Here is a 15,207-nt window from a genome sequence, read left to right as displayed (position 1 = left end):
TGTGAGCAGAATATTATTATGACAGTTTAATACTTTACAAAATATCAACAATAAAAGGTGCATTTACAAGATAAGTCTTTTCTTAAAACCTTTTTTTTTTTTGGTTTCCTGTTATCATGTTGTAAAGTTGATCATTTGTATGTTTATAAAAATTACAAATAATAATGGAAGTTTTAATTTGATCCATCTTCATTGTGGGTGTCAGAAAAATGACATAATAATAACCTGTAATTAAGTTATATTGTTTATTCACACACAACTAAACTTTTACTGAAAAGTGACATTTTGATATAAATCATGTACATGAATAGTTATAATTGGAAAATCTGCTTTGGACAAAAAACAAGTGTTGATTTTAGAGTCACAAACCTTTGCACATTTTGGATGTGAAATTGTCTTTGTAACAGTCCAAATTTATATTTAATACTTTTCCACATATTTCATTCTTCATTTCAGAGATTTTGGTATATTTGATGTTTTTCTGTTATCCTTTTATATCTGGATGTCTTTACTGCTGATGGATGAATTAAATCTTTGTCTAATAATAAACTGTATTTGTAAAGCACTTATCTTAAAACAGTTTTTACAATGTGCTTCATATTGAATGAAAAACAAGGAGACAGTTATATGAAATAACCATGATTAAGTAAATAATAGAGCCAAATGATAGAAAATAATAATAAAACACCTTTTTGTTTGGTTTTCTAGGATTCGAGTTTGTTTGATTTCAGAAACATGACACATTTTTCTTGTTTATTGGAATTCATGTGTCAGTGCTTCCTTCTGACGGGCAGGGGGCGCAGTTTCACTCTGTCAAATTTGACCCACTTTTAAAACATCAGAGCAGTAAAAACACCGTAAATCCTTTTTATACCCTTTAGCCTGAAATTTAATTTTATCCTAATGTGACGCAGAATATACAAAGATGGAAATATTGTAACTTTTGTAACTTTTTATAATTATTGAACTTGTTATATTTTATACAACTTATAGCGTGATTGTAAAAGTTTTTTCTCCATAAACAAAAAAGAATAAAACTAAAGAATAAACTCTCTCTGGTCTCTGAAAGCTTCATTAAAGACTCATCACACATTTATCTGTGACTGATGAGATATTCATGAATGATTTGTTGTGCAGAAATGTGGCATAGAGATCAGTTATGAGGGGATACTGTGAAGAGAGAACATGCATAGTATGTGAGGTTCAGGTTAAATGTAATACTCCTCCCAAACACTAGGGGGTGCATGGTAGAAGCCATGCTGGTAATCACAGGTTATTTAAGGTCATGCAGGTAATCACAGCTGTTGCCGATTGAAAGAAGGAAACACTTTCTGACTGTGCTCGGATATATTGTATAAATGTGTTTGTTTTAACTTATTAGAAGTAATGGACAATACAGAAAAATGGACATTGGTAAGAAAATATAAAAGTATCGTTTCTGAGTACACGTCTAAACACGTAAACCTATCAGCAGCCAGTAGTTGCTAAAATGTAGAACTTAGTTACTACATGAGGGTTAAAATATATATAATTAAACCAATGTTCTGAGTGAATAGGCACTATTTTCTGATTGGTCGGCAGGTGTGCGTTAAAATCGTGTATCTCACAAGTAGTTCGGCTCAAGTTTAATCACTGTTTTAAATCCATCCGCTAACCAATCTGTAACCATAGAAACGTTAAAGAGCACAGCTGAGTTATCAACTCTTTAATCCAGGGGTCAAACTCCTCTTCATTCAAGGGCCACAAACAGCCCAGGTTCAGCTCAAGAAGGAAGGAAGGAAGGAAGGAAGGACAGAAGGACAGAAGGACAGAGTGACAGAGTCAAACATGTTGTGATGGTGAACTGGGATCTGTTAGTGAAGTGTTGAACTTCCACTAATGGAAGAAGTTTTCCTGAATCACTGAGGAAGCTGAGGACAGTTTGAGTGGGCCAAGTTCAATGTCTAAATGAACATCATTCATATGGTTGGTGATGTGAAACAGAGAAAAATAATTTGAGAAGCAGCTGATATTTAGGATTCTTACAGAATAAATTATATAAAGGATGAATCAGTGATCAGGATAGTTGTCTATTGGGTGGTTTGATCTCTGCTCTTAATGTTTCTTCTCCAGATGAAGGCAGAGAGTATCTGTGAGCTGATGTAAATTCAGCAGCAACTTCCAAGGTAACATGATTCATTTTGGATTATTGGACCAGCTGCATGTTGTGGCTTGATGTAGTAGACTGTAAATAGAAGTTATTTCTGAGAGTCTCCATCAAATCAACATTTTAGTCTTTGGAGTCTGGATTCATGTCTTACTGTTCAAAATAAATTAAAAGTCAGTGTGTAGTGTTGATACTGTCAGTTGATAAATTAATTTGTAAAGCTTTGTACAGTCAAAGCAGGAAGTCTGTTGTTGATTAAATATTAACATTTATTATAAGATAAGCATATCAACCTGCAGCAACTAATCTTTGACCTTTGTACTGACAGTTCAGACCAGTTTTAATAGTTTGATACTGAAGCCTTTAAGGAGTGACAGCAGCCTACAGACACACAGGACTGATGGAGAAACAGCAGAGGATTTAATCAGCTTATTCCACTCGGATGAATGAAGCTCTTTTGCTCAACAGACCTGATCCAGACAGCAAAGAGCTGCAGAGAGAAGACAGTCATGGGGAGAATCTGAGTAAGTAGACATTTGTTTGATTTGAATGCTCTTCATTATGATCTCTAATGTTTCCTCTTCATCACAAACATGCTGCTCTTTGTATATAATTTCATCACTGACTTCCCAAAAAGCTCACTGTCTTTATAATAAGTAAAAGTCTTGATGTAAAAACAGACAGAAATAAAATCAAGTTAGAATCTGTTTTAGACTGAAAACTAAGTGTTACATTCAACGCTTCACATTACATTTTTGATACTACTACTGTATCATTTCTTCTAATACTGTATGTTATTCAGCCTTTTACTGCTGTTGACCTGAACATTGCACATACTCATAATAAACCTATAAAATAGTAAATTGAAACCCTGATATCAGATTGTACAGACGTTGGTGGACTCTGATACTGAACATTGGTTTGGAGTAAGTTTGTTGTTTTATGAATGTTAATGTTTAATTCATGTTTATTGCTGCTTTTGTTCAGTATGTTCTGATTATGACTGTGATTCCACTGAGGGTTAGCAGTGTTTATTACATATATAGTTTCTACAGGGAGGGGTGAGCTCCTGCACAAACAATAAAATATTCTATAGCCAAACTAGATTGTAAGATAATTTTTTAGAGGTATGGCTGTTCATAACATCCTATTATTGTCTTAGCTATCAAATATTGTGTTATATGACCATTCATTTTCACATCTTTCTTCAAAGATATGCACTTGATTTCTACTTCTCGTGGTTATTTTTCTATTCTATATATTTCAATTACAAGAGCCTTCCATTGGGAGATAATCAAATTATCATCTTTTAACCAATTCATTGTCATTTGTTTAATTATTGATGCCCTTATTACCACTAAAAATATTTGACATTTCTGTAATTGAATTTTTTCATTACCTTTTAGATGACTGATGATTTAGTGGGTGACTGTGGTTTCTGCTCACCCATTTCTCTTAAAACCAAAATCTTGTAGTTACATTTTCTTTATACCTTCTTTGCACTTGAATTATTTTTCCATGTATATTCTCTCCAATAGTTTAAAGACACTAGGGAAGGCTGTAGAAAGGGCTACAGATGGAAAGGTACAGGGCATTATGAATAACCCAAATCAACCTCTGTACAACATCTTTAAAAAGCGCAGGAGAGCAATTCTGGCTGTGGGAGGATCATCTCACTGCGCTGTCAGACCGAGCGGTTCAGGAAGTCCGTTGTACCTGTAGCCATCAGATTTTACAATGATAACATCATAAGATAGTGATGGGGCACTGCAATAATTCTGATTAGTCTTTCCTCACCTTAATATGCTGCTCTTGTATATTTTTGCTTAGTTTTATAACTTTTAGGTTTTTTGTATATATTTTATGTATGTGTTTATTTGTGTATATGTATGAGCTATTGGATACATGAATTTCTCCTATCTATCTAACTCGATAGATAGATAGATACTATCTAACTATCGAGTTAGTTTGCTGCTTTTCAGCTTGATGACGCCATCTAGTGGACTGATAGTAGGAGAAATGATGTAAGGATGATCTGTGTTTCCTCTCCAGATGAAGGTAGAAAGTGTTTGTGACTGATGTGGATGTGACTTCAGCAGCATGGATCAGAGTGAGGACAGAGAGGAGGGAGTCCCTCCCTCTAAAAGCTCTCTGTGTGAGGAACATGACAGCCAGACTGAAGCTCAGAGGTGAGATGAGGATCTCTAACTGTCCATCACTGTTCTCCACTATCATTATTCATACTCAAATCGCTGTGTGTGTTGTGTAGAAGTACAAGGAGGCAGCAGAGACCTGCTGAACCTGGACCTGAATCCAGCTGTGTGTCGTTAAAGAGCAACAACTCAAAAGACGCTGTTATTGACTTTAAACAAAGAGATTCATCTGACAAAATGTGAGTTCTTCAGATCAAATGATATTAAAATGTGTATTTAATGAATAAGATTTTCTTTCCGAATATGTGAGCTTGAATAACATCAGTGGTGTTTTTCTCTCAGTATACATCAGAGACCAGACTGTCCTGGACCTGAACACAGCTGTTTGTCCCTCAAGAGTGACCGCTCCCTGGATGCTGTTATTGACTTTAAACAAATACATCAAAAGTAAGTTTTCAGTTTCATTATTTGAGAAAAAGATCATTTATTGAAATGTATAATATGGGTAAGACACAGAACTCTTTTGTTCTCATATTGTTGTAAATGGGTGTAGAAGACTGCTTGACCCCAGCATCAGCACCGTAGCTGCAGTTTGAAATTTTCTTTATGTTTCAGCAATTAATGAATCAAGGAAGCTTCTTAAAATTTTAATCTGTAAAGGTTCACTGAGCAGCAGTGTGTTTCAGCAGCACCCACATAGTCAAACACAATCACACTGGGAGATGTCCAGTGAAACCAGTCTGATACAACCATACACTGTCTCTAGCTGCCTCCTCCAAGGCACTCCAGCAGAGTTCAGTGATGGAGATAGAGTTTGTGTTTGTCTCTGTGTGGACAGACATAATGTGAGCTCATTCTTCATGATTCCTCCACAGAGTGGACCAGGAGAGCTCAGAGGTTCCCAGTGGTCAGTCTGCCCAGCAGCATCAAACACACCTGGACTCCATATTTATGGTCTGTACATGTACAACAACTACTTGTACATCTATTCTGTTCACAATCATCTCCATGCTGCACTTTGTAGACCAGTGGATTGTCAGTGTGTCCAACATGGATCTGATGTGTGCTTCATGATTGTTAGTATGTTTTACCGTCCATATTAGATACCCGGTATGGTCAGTGGATCATGTTCCGGCACCAGACTTTCTTGCTTGGCAGGGCATCAGATGCCTAGATCATATTCTGTTTAAGTTACCTCTTGGGAAATACCTGACATGCCAGTACCACTATATATGCTGTTTACTCTTGATTGCTCATTGTCACTTGCCTCATGTATGTAGCTTGATGATCCAGGCCTGTATTAAACATGCATTAAGAAAGAACCCCTGATATGCCTCATATTTGCATCTTCAAGATCATCATTGTGACATCTACTCTTAATGATTGTAGTTTGATTGTCATTCATATATTATTGTGTTCCAGCTGCTGGAGGAGAGCATCGTCACTTTCGTGAAAAACGAGCTGAAGAACATGCAGAATGCTCTTAGTCCAAATGATCCACAATGCTTAGAGAGTCAGAGGGAGGATGAGGAGGTGTTGGACGGTGAGGAGGAAGAGCAGAGGAGGAGCAGCAGAGAGGCATTTCTGAAGATCACACTGCACTTCCTGAGGAGAATGAAGCAGGAGGAGCTGGCCGACTGTCTGCAGATCAGTAAGATGATTTCTATAAAGATTTAATATGATGGATAAAAGAGACATGCGCTGATGTCACATGAAATGGAGGAAAATATGTTCATATATACATTCTTTAGGGTAATTAAACTTTCATTTTGTTTATTAATAAATCATTGATCTAATTTCTAATGTGTTCATTCAGGAACTTGTGCTGGTAGATGTCAGCGTAAACTCAAGTCTAACCTGCAGAAGAAGTTCCAGTGTCTGTTTGAGGGGATCGCTAAAGCAGGAAACCCAACACTTCTGAATCAGATCTACACACCGATCTACATCACAGAGGGAGAGATGGCAGAGGTCAATGATGAACATGAGATCAGACAGATTGAATCAGCATCCAGGAAACCAGACAGACCAGAAACAACAATCAGACAAGAAGACATCTTCAAAGTCTCACCTGGAAGAGATGAACCAATCAGAACAGTGATGACAAAGGGAGTGGCTGGCATTGGGAAAACAGTCTTAACACAGAAGTTCACTCTGGACTGGGCTGAAAACAAAGCTAACCAGGACATACACTTCACATTCACATTCCCTTTCAGGGAGCTGAATGTGGTGAAAGGGAAAAAGTACAGCTTGGTAGAACTTGTTCATCACTTCTTTCCTGAAACCAAAGAAGCAGGAATCTGCAGGTTTGAAGAGTTCCAGGTTGTGTTCATCTTTGATGCTCTGGATGAGTGTCGACTTCCTCTGGACTTCCATAACAATGAGATCCTGACTGATGTTACAGAGTCCACCTCAGTGGATGTGCTGCTGACAAACCTCATCAGGGGGAAACTGCTTCCCTCTGCTCGCCTCTGGATAACCACACGACCTGCAGCAGCCAATCAGATCCCTCCTGAGTGTGTCAGCATGGTGACAGAGGTCAGAGGGTTCACTGACCCACAGAAGGAAGAGTACTTCAGGAAGAGGTTTAGAGATAAGAGGCAGGCCAGCACAATCATCTCCCACATCAAGACATCACGAAGCCTCCACATCATGTGCCACATCCCAGTCTTCTGCTGGGTCACTGCTACAGTTCTGGAGGATGTGTTGAAAAGCAGAAAGCGAGGAGGGCTGCCCAAGACCCTGACTGAGATGTACATCCACTTCCTGGTGGTTCAATCCAAAGTGAAGAACATCAAGTATGATGAAGGAGCTGAAACAGATCCACACTGGAGTCCAGAGACCAGGAAGATGATTGAGTCTCTGGGAAAACTGGCTTTTGAGCAGCTGCAGAAAGGCAACATGATCTTCTATGAATCAGACCTGACAGAGTGTGGCATCGATATCAGAGCAGCCTCAGTGTGCTCAGGAGTGTTCACACAGGTCTTTAAAGAGGAGAGAGGTCTGTACCAGGACAAGGTGTTCTGCTTTGTCCATCTGAGCGTTCAGGAGTTTCTAGCTGCTCTTCATGTCCATCTGACATTCATCAAGTCTAGAGTCAATCTGCTGGCAGAAGAACAAACAACCTCCCGGTCTGATGTGTTCAGACGCAAATCAGCACATCTCTACCAGAGTGCTGTGGACAAGACCATAAAGAGTCCAAATGGACACCTGAACATGTTCCTTCGCTTCCTCCTGGGTCTGTCACTGCAAACCAATCAGACTCTCCTCCTTGGCCTGGTGAAACAAACAGGAAGTTGCGCACAGACCAATCAGGAAACAGCCAAGTACATCAAGAAGAAGATGAGTGAGAATCTGTCTGCGGAGAGAAGCATCAATTTGCTCCACTGTCTGAATGAACTGAATGATCATTCTCTAGTGGAGAAGATCCAACAGTACCTGAGTACAGGACGTCTCTCCAAACATAATCTGTCTCCTGCTCAGTGGTCAGCTCTGGTCTTCATCTTACTGTCATCAGAAAAAGATCCAGATGTGTTTGACCTGAAGAAATATTCTGCTTCAGAGGAGGTTCTTCTGAGGCTGCTGCCAGTGGTCAAAGCCTCCAACAAAGCTCTGTAAGTGTCTAGACATTTTGTCCATTTCAGAGTGTTTACAATGTGCTGTTATTGATTAAAATGGAAATAACTTTTCTGCTAATAATTTCCTTTCCAGGCTGAGTGGCTGTAACCTCTCAGAGAGAAGCTTTGAATTTTCTTGATTATCTTTCTTTGATTCAATTTGAAAACTTTAGTTTAGACAGAGAAAGTCGTTTTTGCTTTTTTATCATTTGATTTAGATTATTACATGTCTGTTTATCACTGACAATGTGTCACGTCTCCAACACATTGTCAATAGAACAGCAAAGATTTTAACGAGTGCAAGTACAAGACAATAGGGAAAACTAGACTCAAACAAAACAAAAAGAGAGAAAAGAAGTAAAAAAGCAGCAACATGTAAGAATAACAAACAAATAATAAATAAGCATAATGTTTGGCTTAGAATTTGCTATTGCAGCACACGTGTGTGGGGGTGTGGGTGGCATTAGGTGGAGCTGAAAGATGCCTTTGTATTTTTTCACTTGTCAAATGGTAGAAATGAAAAAAGGTTAATTCCATAACTGACCTGATCATTTTATTCACTATTTCATCTCCAGGCTGAGTAACTGTAACCTCTCAGAGAGAAGCTGTGCAGCTCTGTCCTCAGTTCTCAGCTCCCAGTCCTCTAGTCTGAGAGAGCTGGATCTGAGTAACAACAACCTGCAGGATTCAGGAGTGAAGAAGCTTTCTTCTGGACTGGAGAGTCAACAGTGTACACTGGAAACTCTCAGGTCAGGATGCATCAACTTGTTCAGCAGATGAATATTAAAATCCTGACTTGCACTAATGGACAAACATCTAAGTATTTTTGTGCTTGTTTGATTGTCAAACCAGTTGTGCTATTGACCTTTGACAATAGGCCATTACTAACTAGTCAGTTAATTTTAGTATTTAACTTCACAAACAGTCTGTCTAACATGTTGTTGTGTGTTTGCAGTCTGTCAGGATGTCTGATCACAGAGGAAGGCTGTGCTTCTCTGGCTTCAGCTCTGAGCTCCAACCCCTCCCATCTGAGAGAGCTGGACCTGAGCTACAATCATCCAGGAGATTCAGGAGAAAAGCTACTGTCTGCAGGACTGAAGGATCCAAACTGGAGACTGGAAACTCTCAGGTATGGAGAGACAATGTCTGATAGAGGAAGAACTGGAAACATGTTCTCTGTCAGAGCTGATCACAGATCTCAACTTAATCTTTGTGGGTTTTTTAAAAGTTTTCTATACATTTTGAAAGTGGAACCTGATTTGATTCAATCAGGGTTTCAGAAGGATTGGCATACTGGATTCAGATTGGATAAAGTCTATCAAAGCCCAACACAAAATTTGAACAAAATAATAAAACAGTAGACTAGAGCAATGTAACGTCCATGTTTGCATGCTGAACGAGAACATGCTGCTCTGACCTCCCTCCTCCTTTCAGCCTGCAGCCTGCTGGAGAACGATGGTTGACACAAGGTCTGAGGAAGTGTAAGTGTGTTTTTCATTTGATTCATGAAAACAAAGCAAACTTCAAACTGTGACATCACTCATTCACATCCTACTGAGGATGAAGATGATGTCATCATCAAACAGATGATAGATAAATAACTGCAGCTGTATTGTGTCTCGTTCTCTCCATCAGATTCCTGTGAACTCACACTGGATTCCAACACAGTGAACAGAAAACTCAAATTGTCTGACAACAACAGGAAGGTGACATATGTAAAAGAGGATCATTCATATCCTGATCATCCAGACAGATTTGACTACTGGCCTCAGCTGCTGGGTAGAAATGTTCTGACTGGTCGCTGTTACTGGGAAGTCGAGTGGAGCAGAGCAGTTTATGTAGCAGTGAGTTACAGAGGAATCAGAAAGGGAGGAGGCAGTGATGACTGCAGGTTTGGAGAGCATGATCAGTCCTGGACTCTGAGGTGCTCTGATGGTGGTTACTCTGTCTATCACAATAACATAGGAACAGTCATCTCCTCCTCCTCCTCCTCCTCCTCCTCCTCCTCCTCCTCTTCCTCCTCCTCCTCTGTTTCTAACAGAGTAGCAGTGTATGTGGACTGTCCTGCTGGCACTCTGTCCTTCTACAGAGTCTCCTCTGACACACTGATCCACCTCCACACCTTCAACACCGCATTCACTCAGCCTCTGTATGCTGGGTTTGGGTTCTGGTTGGACCATTATGGTTCCTCGATTTCTGTAGGAGGGAGAGTCTCCTCTGGTTAGAGAAACTTTGTCATGTCATTTAATACCAACCTGATCTCTAACTGGTTGTAAATACAGTGTCAAAACCCAGCTTAGTTTCCACATGACTGACGGTTTTTAAACCTTTATTTAATAAGGAATAATTCACTTTTCGAGGAATGCCCTGATCACATTCACACCTGGAAGCTTCCCAGTACAACCACAGTTTGGTCTGTGGGCCACTGATCAGCTCTATGTTTGTTTTGCATGTTTTTATGTGTCTACTGGATTTTAAATCAAATGACAGAAAATTGTGTAAAAAGCTTGTTTTAGTTTCATAGAGTCAAAGGCAGCTGCTTTACATGTCTCATTTTATCTGGTCTAAAGTCAAGAACAGTAAAATATTGTGATTATTAGCATGTTTTGTTTTGGGGTTTTTGTGTGTGTGTGTGTGTGTGTGTAAAGTTGATCATCAAAGGAGGAGCAAAAGGAAGGGGGAGGTGGGAGGTGGCCCCGGAGTTTCAAAGAGGTGGGATTTGGGAGTTATGGAACAGAAACCATGGATGGCTTTTGACAATGTTTCAGTAAAAAAAAAAAAAGCTTATTTCCTGTTTCAACTCCCCAGTGCTCCTACTTGCCCCTCCCTCCTACCTCCACCTTCCTGGTGCTCCTGAACCAACAACCTAAAAGCTTCCCAAGCAGTCATCTAAGGCTTTTCTCAGAGTGTCTGACTTGAAAAAATGAGCGGGTAAAGGGAAAATTGAACTCATAACCTCTAAGATTCAAAGCAAGCAGCTAACTCACTGGGCTATTCCCTTTGGGATTCAAACCCACAAACTCAGAGGTTCAAGAAGGTTTCCTAACAGGCTGAACTGTTTGAGTTGAGATGCCAAGGTGTTTTTCTTGGGGATCCTGTGTCTTTTATTTGAACCTAATCCTTCTCAGTTGATAGAGATGCTATTCTACCCAGTGAGCCATTGAAGAGACACGTTTAAATTTTTTCTCTGTGAACTGGACTTTGAAAACTCAACTGAGGATCAAACTTGTCAACCTAATTCATTAATAATTGCAGCAATAATTATTAATAATTAATAAAGTAATATAAAGTCATGTTAATCTAGTAATTATCATTTCAATTGAATACATTAAAGTTAATCTAATAATTTTGAATAATTATTAATGAATAATTATGAATATTTATTTATTGATTCATCATCACACTGACAGCTTCACAGGGTCAAAATCCCCCAAATTCAAGCTTGTTAATAAACATCGGGTTTTTCAATAAAATATAATAAACTTGATTAAATAATTAGTTCTAAATGTATTTTAAACATTTATCAAAATTAAAAATAAATGCTGGTTATTACATCTTCACATTTTTAAGAGCAACAAACAAATGAAACCATTCAAGAGAAGCTTGAACCAGTCTGATAACCAGTAACACCAGCAGCAGTTTTACCTGGAGGGGGCGTTACCTAAACTTTAGCTCCCTTGGCCCACTAGCACCTTACTAATAGGATCCCACGCCAGGAATCTTGGCGTTATTATTGATGGTGCTTTTAAATTAGATAAACAGGTCAGCTCTGTGGTCAAGTCTAGCTTTTTTCAGCTGAGGCTTCTAGCCAAAGTTAAACCCTATCTATGCCAGAAAGACCTTGAAAAAGTTATCCATGCTTTTATTACATCTCGCTTAGACTACTGCAACTCCTTGTATGTCGGCATTGACCAGTCAGAGCTTAACCGCCTGCAGCTGGTTCAAAACGCAGCAGCTCGTCTCCTAACTGGTACAAAGAAACGAGAGCACATAACTCCGGTGCTCTCTTCTCTTCACTGGCTTCCGGTTAGATACAGGATTGATTTTAAGATTCTTTTATTTGTTTTTAAGTCTCTGAATGGGCTGGCCCCAGAATACCTGTCTGACCTTATTAAACTCCATCAGCCCTCCAGAGCCCTTAGGTCAGCTAACCAGGTGGTCTTGGACGTTCCTCGATCCATCAGAAAAACTAGAGGAGATCGAGCCTTCGCAGTTGCGGCTCCCACCCTGTGGAACACATTACCTTTTACTGTGCGGACTGCAAACAGCCTCTCCACTTTTAAAATACTACTTAAAACGCACCTTTTCACTTTGGCCTTTGGTGGAGGATAGCCGTTTTTATTGGGTCTTTTATCTGTTTTATTTCTCTATATTATTTTTTTTAATTTAATTTAATTTTTTTGTTTTGTTTTTATTGCTTTTATTGTTTGTTTGTATTGTTTCTACTTATTTTGCTGTAAAGCACTTTGGTAGGCCATTGGCTGTTTTAAATGTGCTATATAAATAAAGTTGACTTTGACATTGACATGACTGCCATGTAGTCACATGACTGTTATTATTCAGTAAAGCAGCTGTTGGGCTCTTCAAGGTAAGTTTGCTTTCTTTCATACTTATTTTAACTTTATCTACAGTAACTTTACACTGTGTCTTGTTCTTATGTTTGTAGTTCATCTTTTAATGTATCAGACAGTCAGTGTTGCTACAATAACATACAAACAGTCTAATTACACTTAGACAGGAGGAGATGATCTGTGTATTTGTTGCTTTAAGTTAAATTAAGATCTAACATCTGCTGCTGTTAAAGTTTTACTGTAAAATAATTCATATCAAAGTCAATGTTTCCTGATTATAATTCATCATGTAAAATATTACATGATGTAACTAATAGATACCTGAATCTCTTTAAATGTTGTTTTATTGGTGTTGAATTTGCTGAATATTAATGATTCAGTCAGTGAATGTAAATCCTCTGAGCATCATGTTGCTGTTTCATGTCGCCATCTAGTGGATGTATGGTGAAACTGCAACGACTTTCTGTGAGGTTTATTACATTATTTATCAAATTAGAGTTAGAATTAGAGACTAACCCATATGTGTCTGTATATGTGTGTTCTATATTTTTAAGGGACCCTCTGATGCTCCATGAGTGCCTCCTGCAGGTGACACTTCATCTTTTCCTGCTCCCCACAGAAGTTTCATCCAACGCTGGATCAGGGTTATTAGTTATTCTTTAATTATTATTCAAGCTTCTGAATATCTTATTGTGTAGAGAAGGCAAGGTTTTAATCTGTACTCTACTCTGTATATATTTGTGAGGTGCAAAACCACCAGAAAATCTTCCTAGGTAAAAGAAAATACAAGTTTTAGTTTTTATGCAAATGTATTACAGCATATAAACACACACAATAAGTTGTTGATGCCTGTCTAACTCTACAGCTGCAGGTCTCTGAACAGATACCAGAGGATCCTGATCTTTTCCCATCCCACACCGCCTTCCTTGCTCCTCCTTCAGCATAATCAGTGGAACAACCAGCAACTCCTGCTCTTGTGAGTAAGTTGGTAAAATTGGCATTTTAACTGGAAAGATTGTTAACATAATTTTATGTTTGTATTGAGCTGTAGATCTCTGCTGCTGCTGTTGCCGAAGACGATGACGCCACATCAGGACCACAGGTAGGTATCTGCAGCTTTATTAAAGGCCCCTCCCTTCACAGCTGAAGGTTGTCACGCAGCTTCAAGTCAAGTCAAGTCAATTCAATTTCTTAAAAAGTAGCAACCTAGGATTGAACTCACAACCTCTGAGTGAGTGAGAGGATGTCTAAACCACTGAGCCACTGGATTTTCACTGGGAACAGAGGTTTTCTCACACTTTTCAGTCTGTCCTCTTGACGTTGGACTGCAAAAGTGTCCCAGGATCAAAGCCACAACTTCTACATTTGCAGAGCAGTCTTCTAATCTTTTTTATTGTCTACAGATTATCTTTTATCTCTTACCACAAGTAAGCTGAAATCAGCCACATTCAACTCCACAGATTTGATGACTTATCCTGCATTTGTAGATATACATAAATAAATCAAATGTGGGTTTAGGTGACGGGTTAACCCCCTTCAGCAAATCCCACATGTCGTCATCACCAACGCATGTCTCCTCATCTTTCAGCCTCTTAGCAGACTCTGCAACAGTCAGAACACAACACAAGAGAAAATAAACACTATTGTTTTGCCATTAATACACATGCTGAGTTTGTCATGACAGGCACCTAAACCGCTTCCCCTCATCAGTGTTGGGTGATGAGAATACTAATATGTAGTCTGTAATTGACTACCAAAACTACATCACCCAATCTACTGAGACTTGAATGAAAAAGAAGGGTTTAAGAAAATATTCTTTATTTTAGAAAGTGCAGACAAAAAAAACCCAAAACACACAAAAACCTGAGCAAAAAACCCCAAATAAATAAAAACATAACTGAACAGCACAAACTCAACATAACAGACTGAACCAACCAGAACAAAAGCTCCAACAAAGACAAACTACAAACCAAGAATTAAATATTAATTGAACTACTGAGGGAAATAGGGGAGAGGTAAATAGACATAAGTGCAGACTGGGAGTTGATTGGCTGGGAAAGACAATGGGAGCAGGGCTAACGAGGATAATGCAGGGCAGGTGTGAAAGTGTGAAGGTGTGGAGGGAAAAGCAGAACAGAGACAGACTGGAAGACAGGGGGAAAACACCAAATAAACAGCCTTATTGATAAAAGGTAACCAAAGTAATATCATGTTAGATCATCTTAAAATAAGTCCTCTCCCATAAAGTCCATCTTCACAAAAGAGAGAGAGAGTCAGGGGGCATCTGGTGAACAATGGCAGCTTAGGAATATAAACACAGACTCTCATACGTCTCTAGAGAATTAAAAGGAAATAAAACAATATGACTGAAAAAAATGTCTGTATTTGGTTCTAAGTACTGTGATCTTATGTGGGTACTTTAAACAATTATCTTAACACAGCTGTATCTTTCCATTGGGTTTGCTATTAACACTGGCTCTTTAATTTGATGTCAGTCTACTTAGTAACTATGTGCGGGAACATGCTGGTGGTCAATACTTCCATTGATTAAATAAAGCTTTAAGGCAAAGACTTTGATTTTTATTAATTACACTGTGTTGCCTTTTTTCATGGTTTCAGATGCCTGTGAACTTGTAATGGACCCAGAAACAGCACACAGAAACCTCTTCCTGTCTGACAACAACAGAAAAGTGACAGCAGTGAGAATGGAAGAGCCATACCTG

The 15,207-nt window shown here is 38.8% G+C and overlaps 1 protein-coding gene across 2 annotated transcripts in view; it reads left to right on the top strand.

The window, feature by feature from the left end:
* Positions 1-1,325: 1,325 nt before the first annotated feature.
* Positions 1,326-15,207, top strand: part of LOC133976289 (NLR family CARD domain-containing protein 3-like) — a 31,932-nt gene continuing 18,050 nt past the window's right edge. Inside the window, exons 1-10 of one of the 2 annotated variants that reach the window (XM_062414457.1) lie at positions 1,326-1,413; positions 2,475-2,670; positions 4,199-4,335; positions 4,416-4,538; positions 4,642-4,746; positions 5,175-5,253; positions 5,722-5,950; positions 6,116-7,910; positions 8,489-8,662; positions 8,869-9,042. In XM_062414457.1, coding sequence (XP_062270441.1) covers positions 4,247-4,335; positions 4,416-4,538; positions 4,642-4,746; positions 5,175-5,253; positions 5,722-5,950; positions 6,116-7,910; positions 8,489-8,662; positions 8,869-9,042 — 2,768 coding nt within the window. In that variant the 5' untranslated portion in view covers positions 1,326-1,413; positions 2,475-2,670; positions 4,199-4,246. The remainder of the gene's footprint in view (positions 1,414-2,474; positions 2,671-4,198; positions 4,336-4,415; positions 4,539-4,641; positions 4,747-5,174; positions 5,254-5,721; positions 5,951-6,115; positions 7,911-8,488; positions 8,663-8,868; positions 9,043-15,207) is intronic. The other variant, XM_062414458.1, reaches the window with a different exon arrangement.

Source organism: Scomber scombrus, chromosome 24, assembly GCF_963691925.1.
Source record: "Scomber scombrus chromosome 24, fScoSco1.1, whole genome shotgun sequence".
Lineage (NCBI taxonomy): Eukaryota > Metazoa > Chordata > Actinopteri > Scombriformes > Scombridae > Scomber > Scomber scombrus.
Note: the sequence above shows the minus strand (reverse complement) of the source record. Positions and strands in the feature narration are given on the sequence as shown.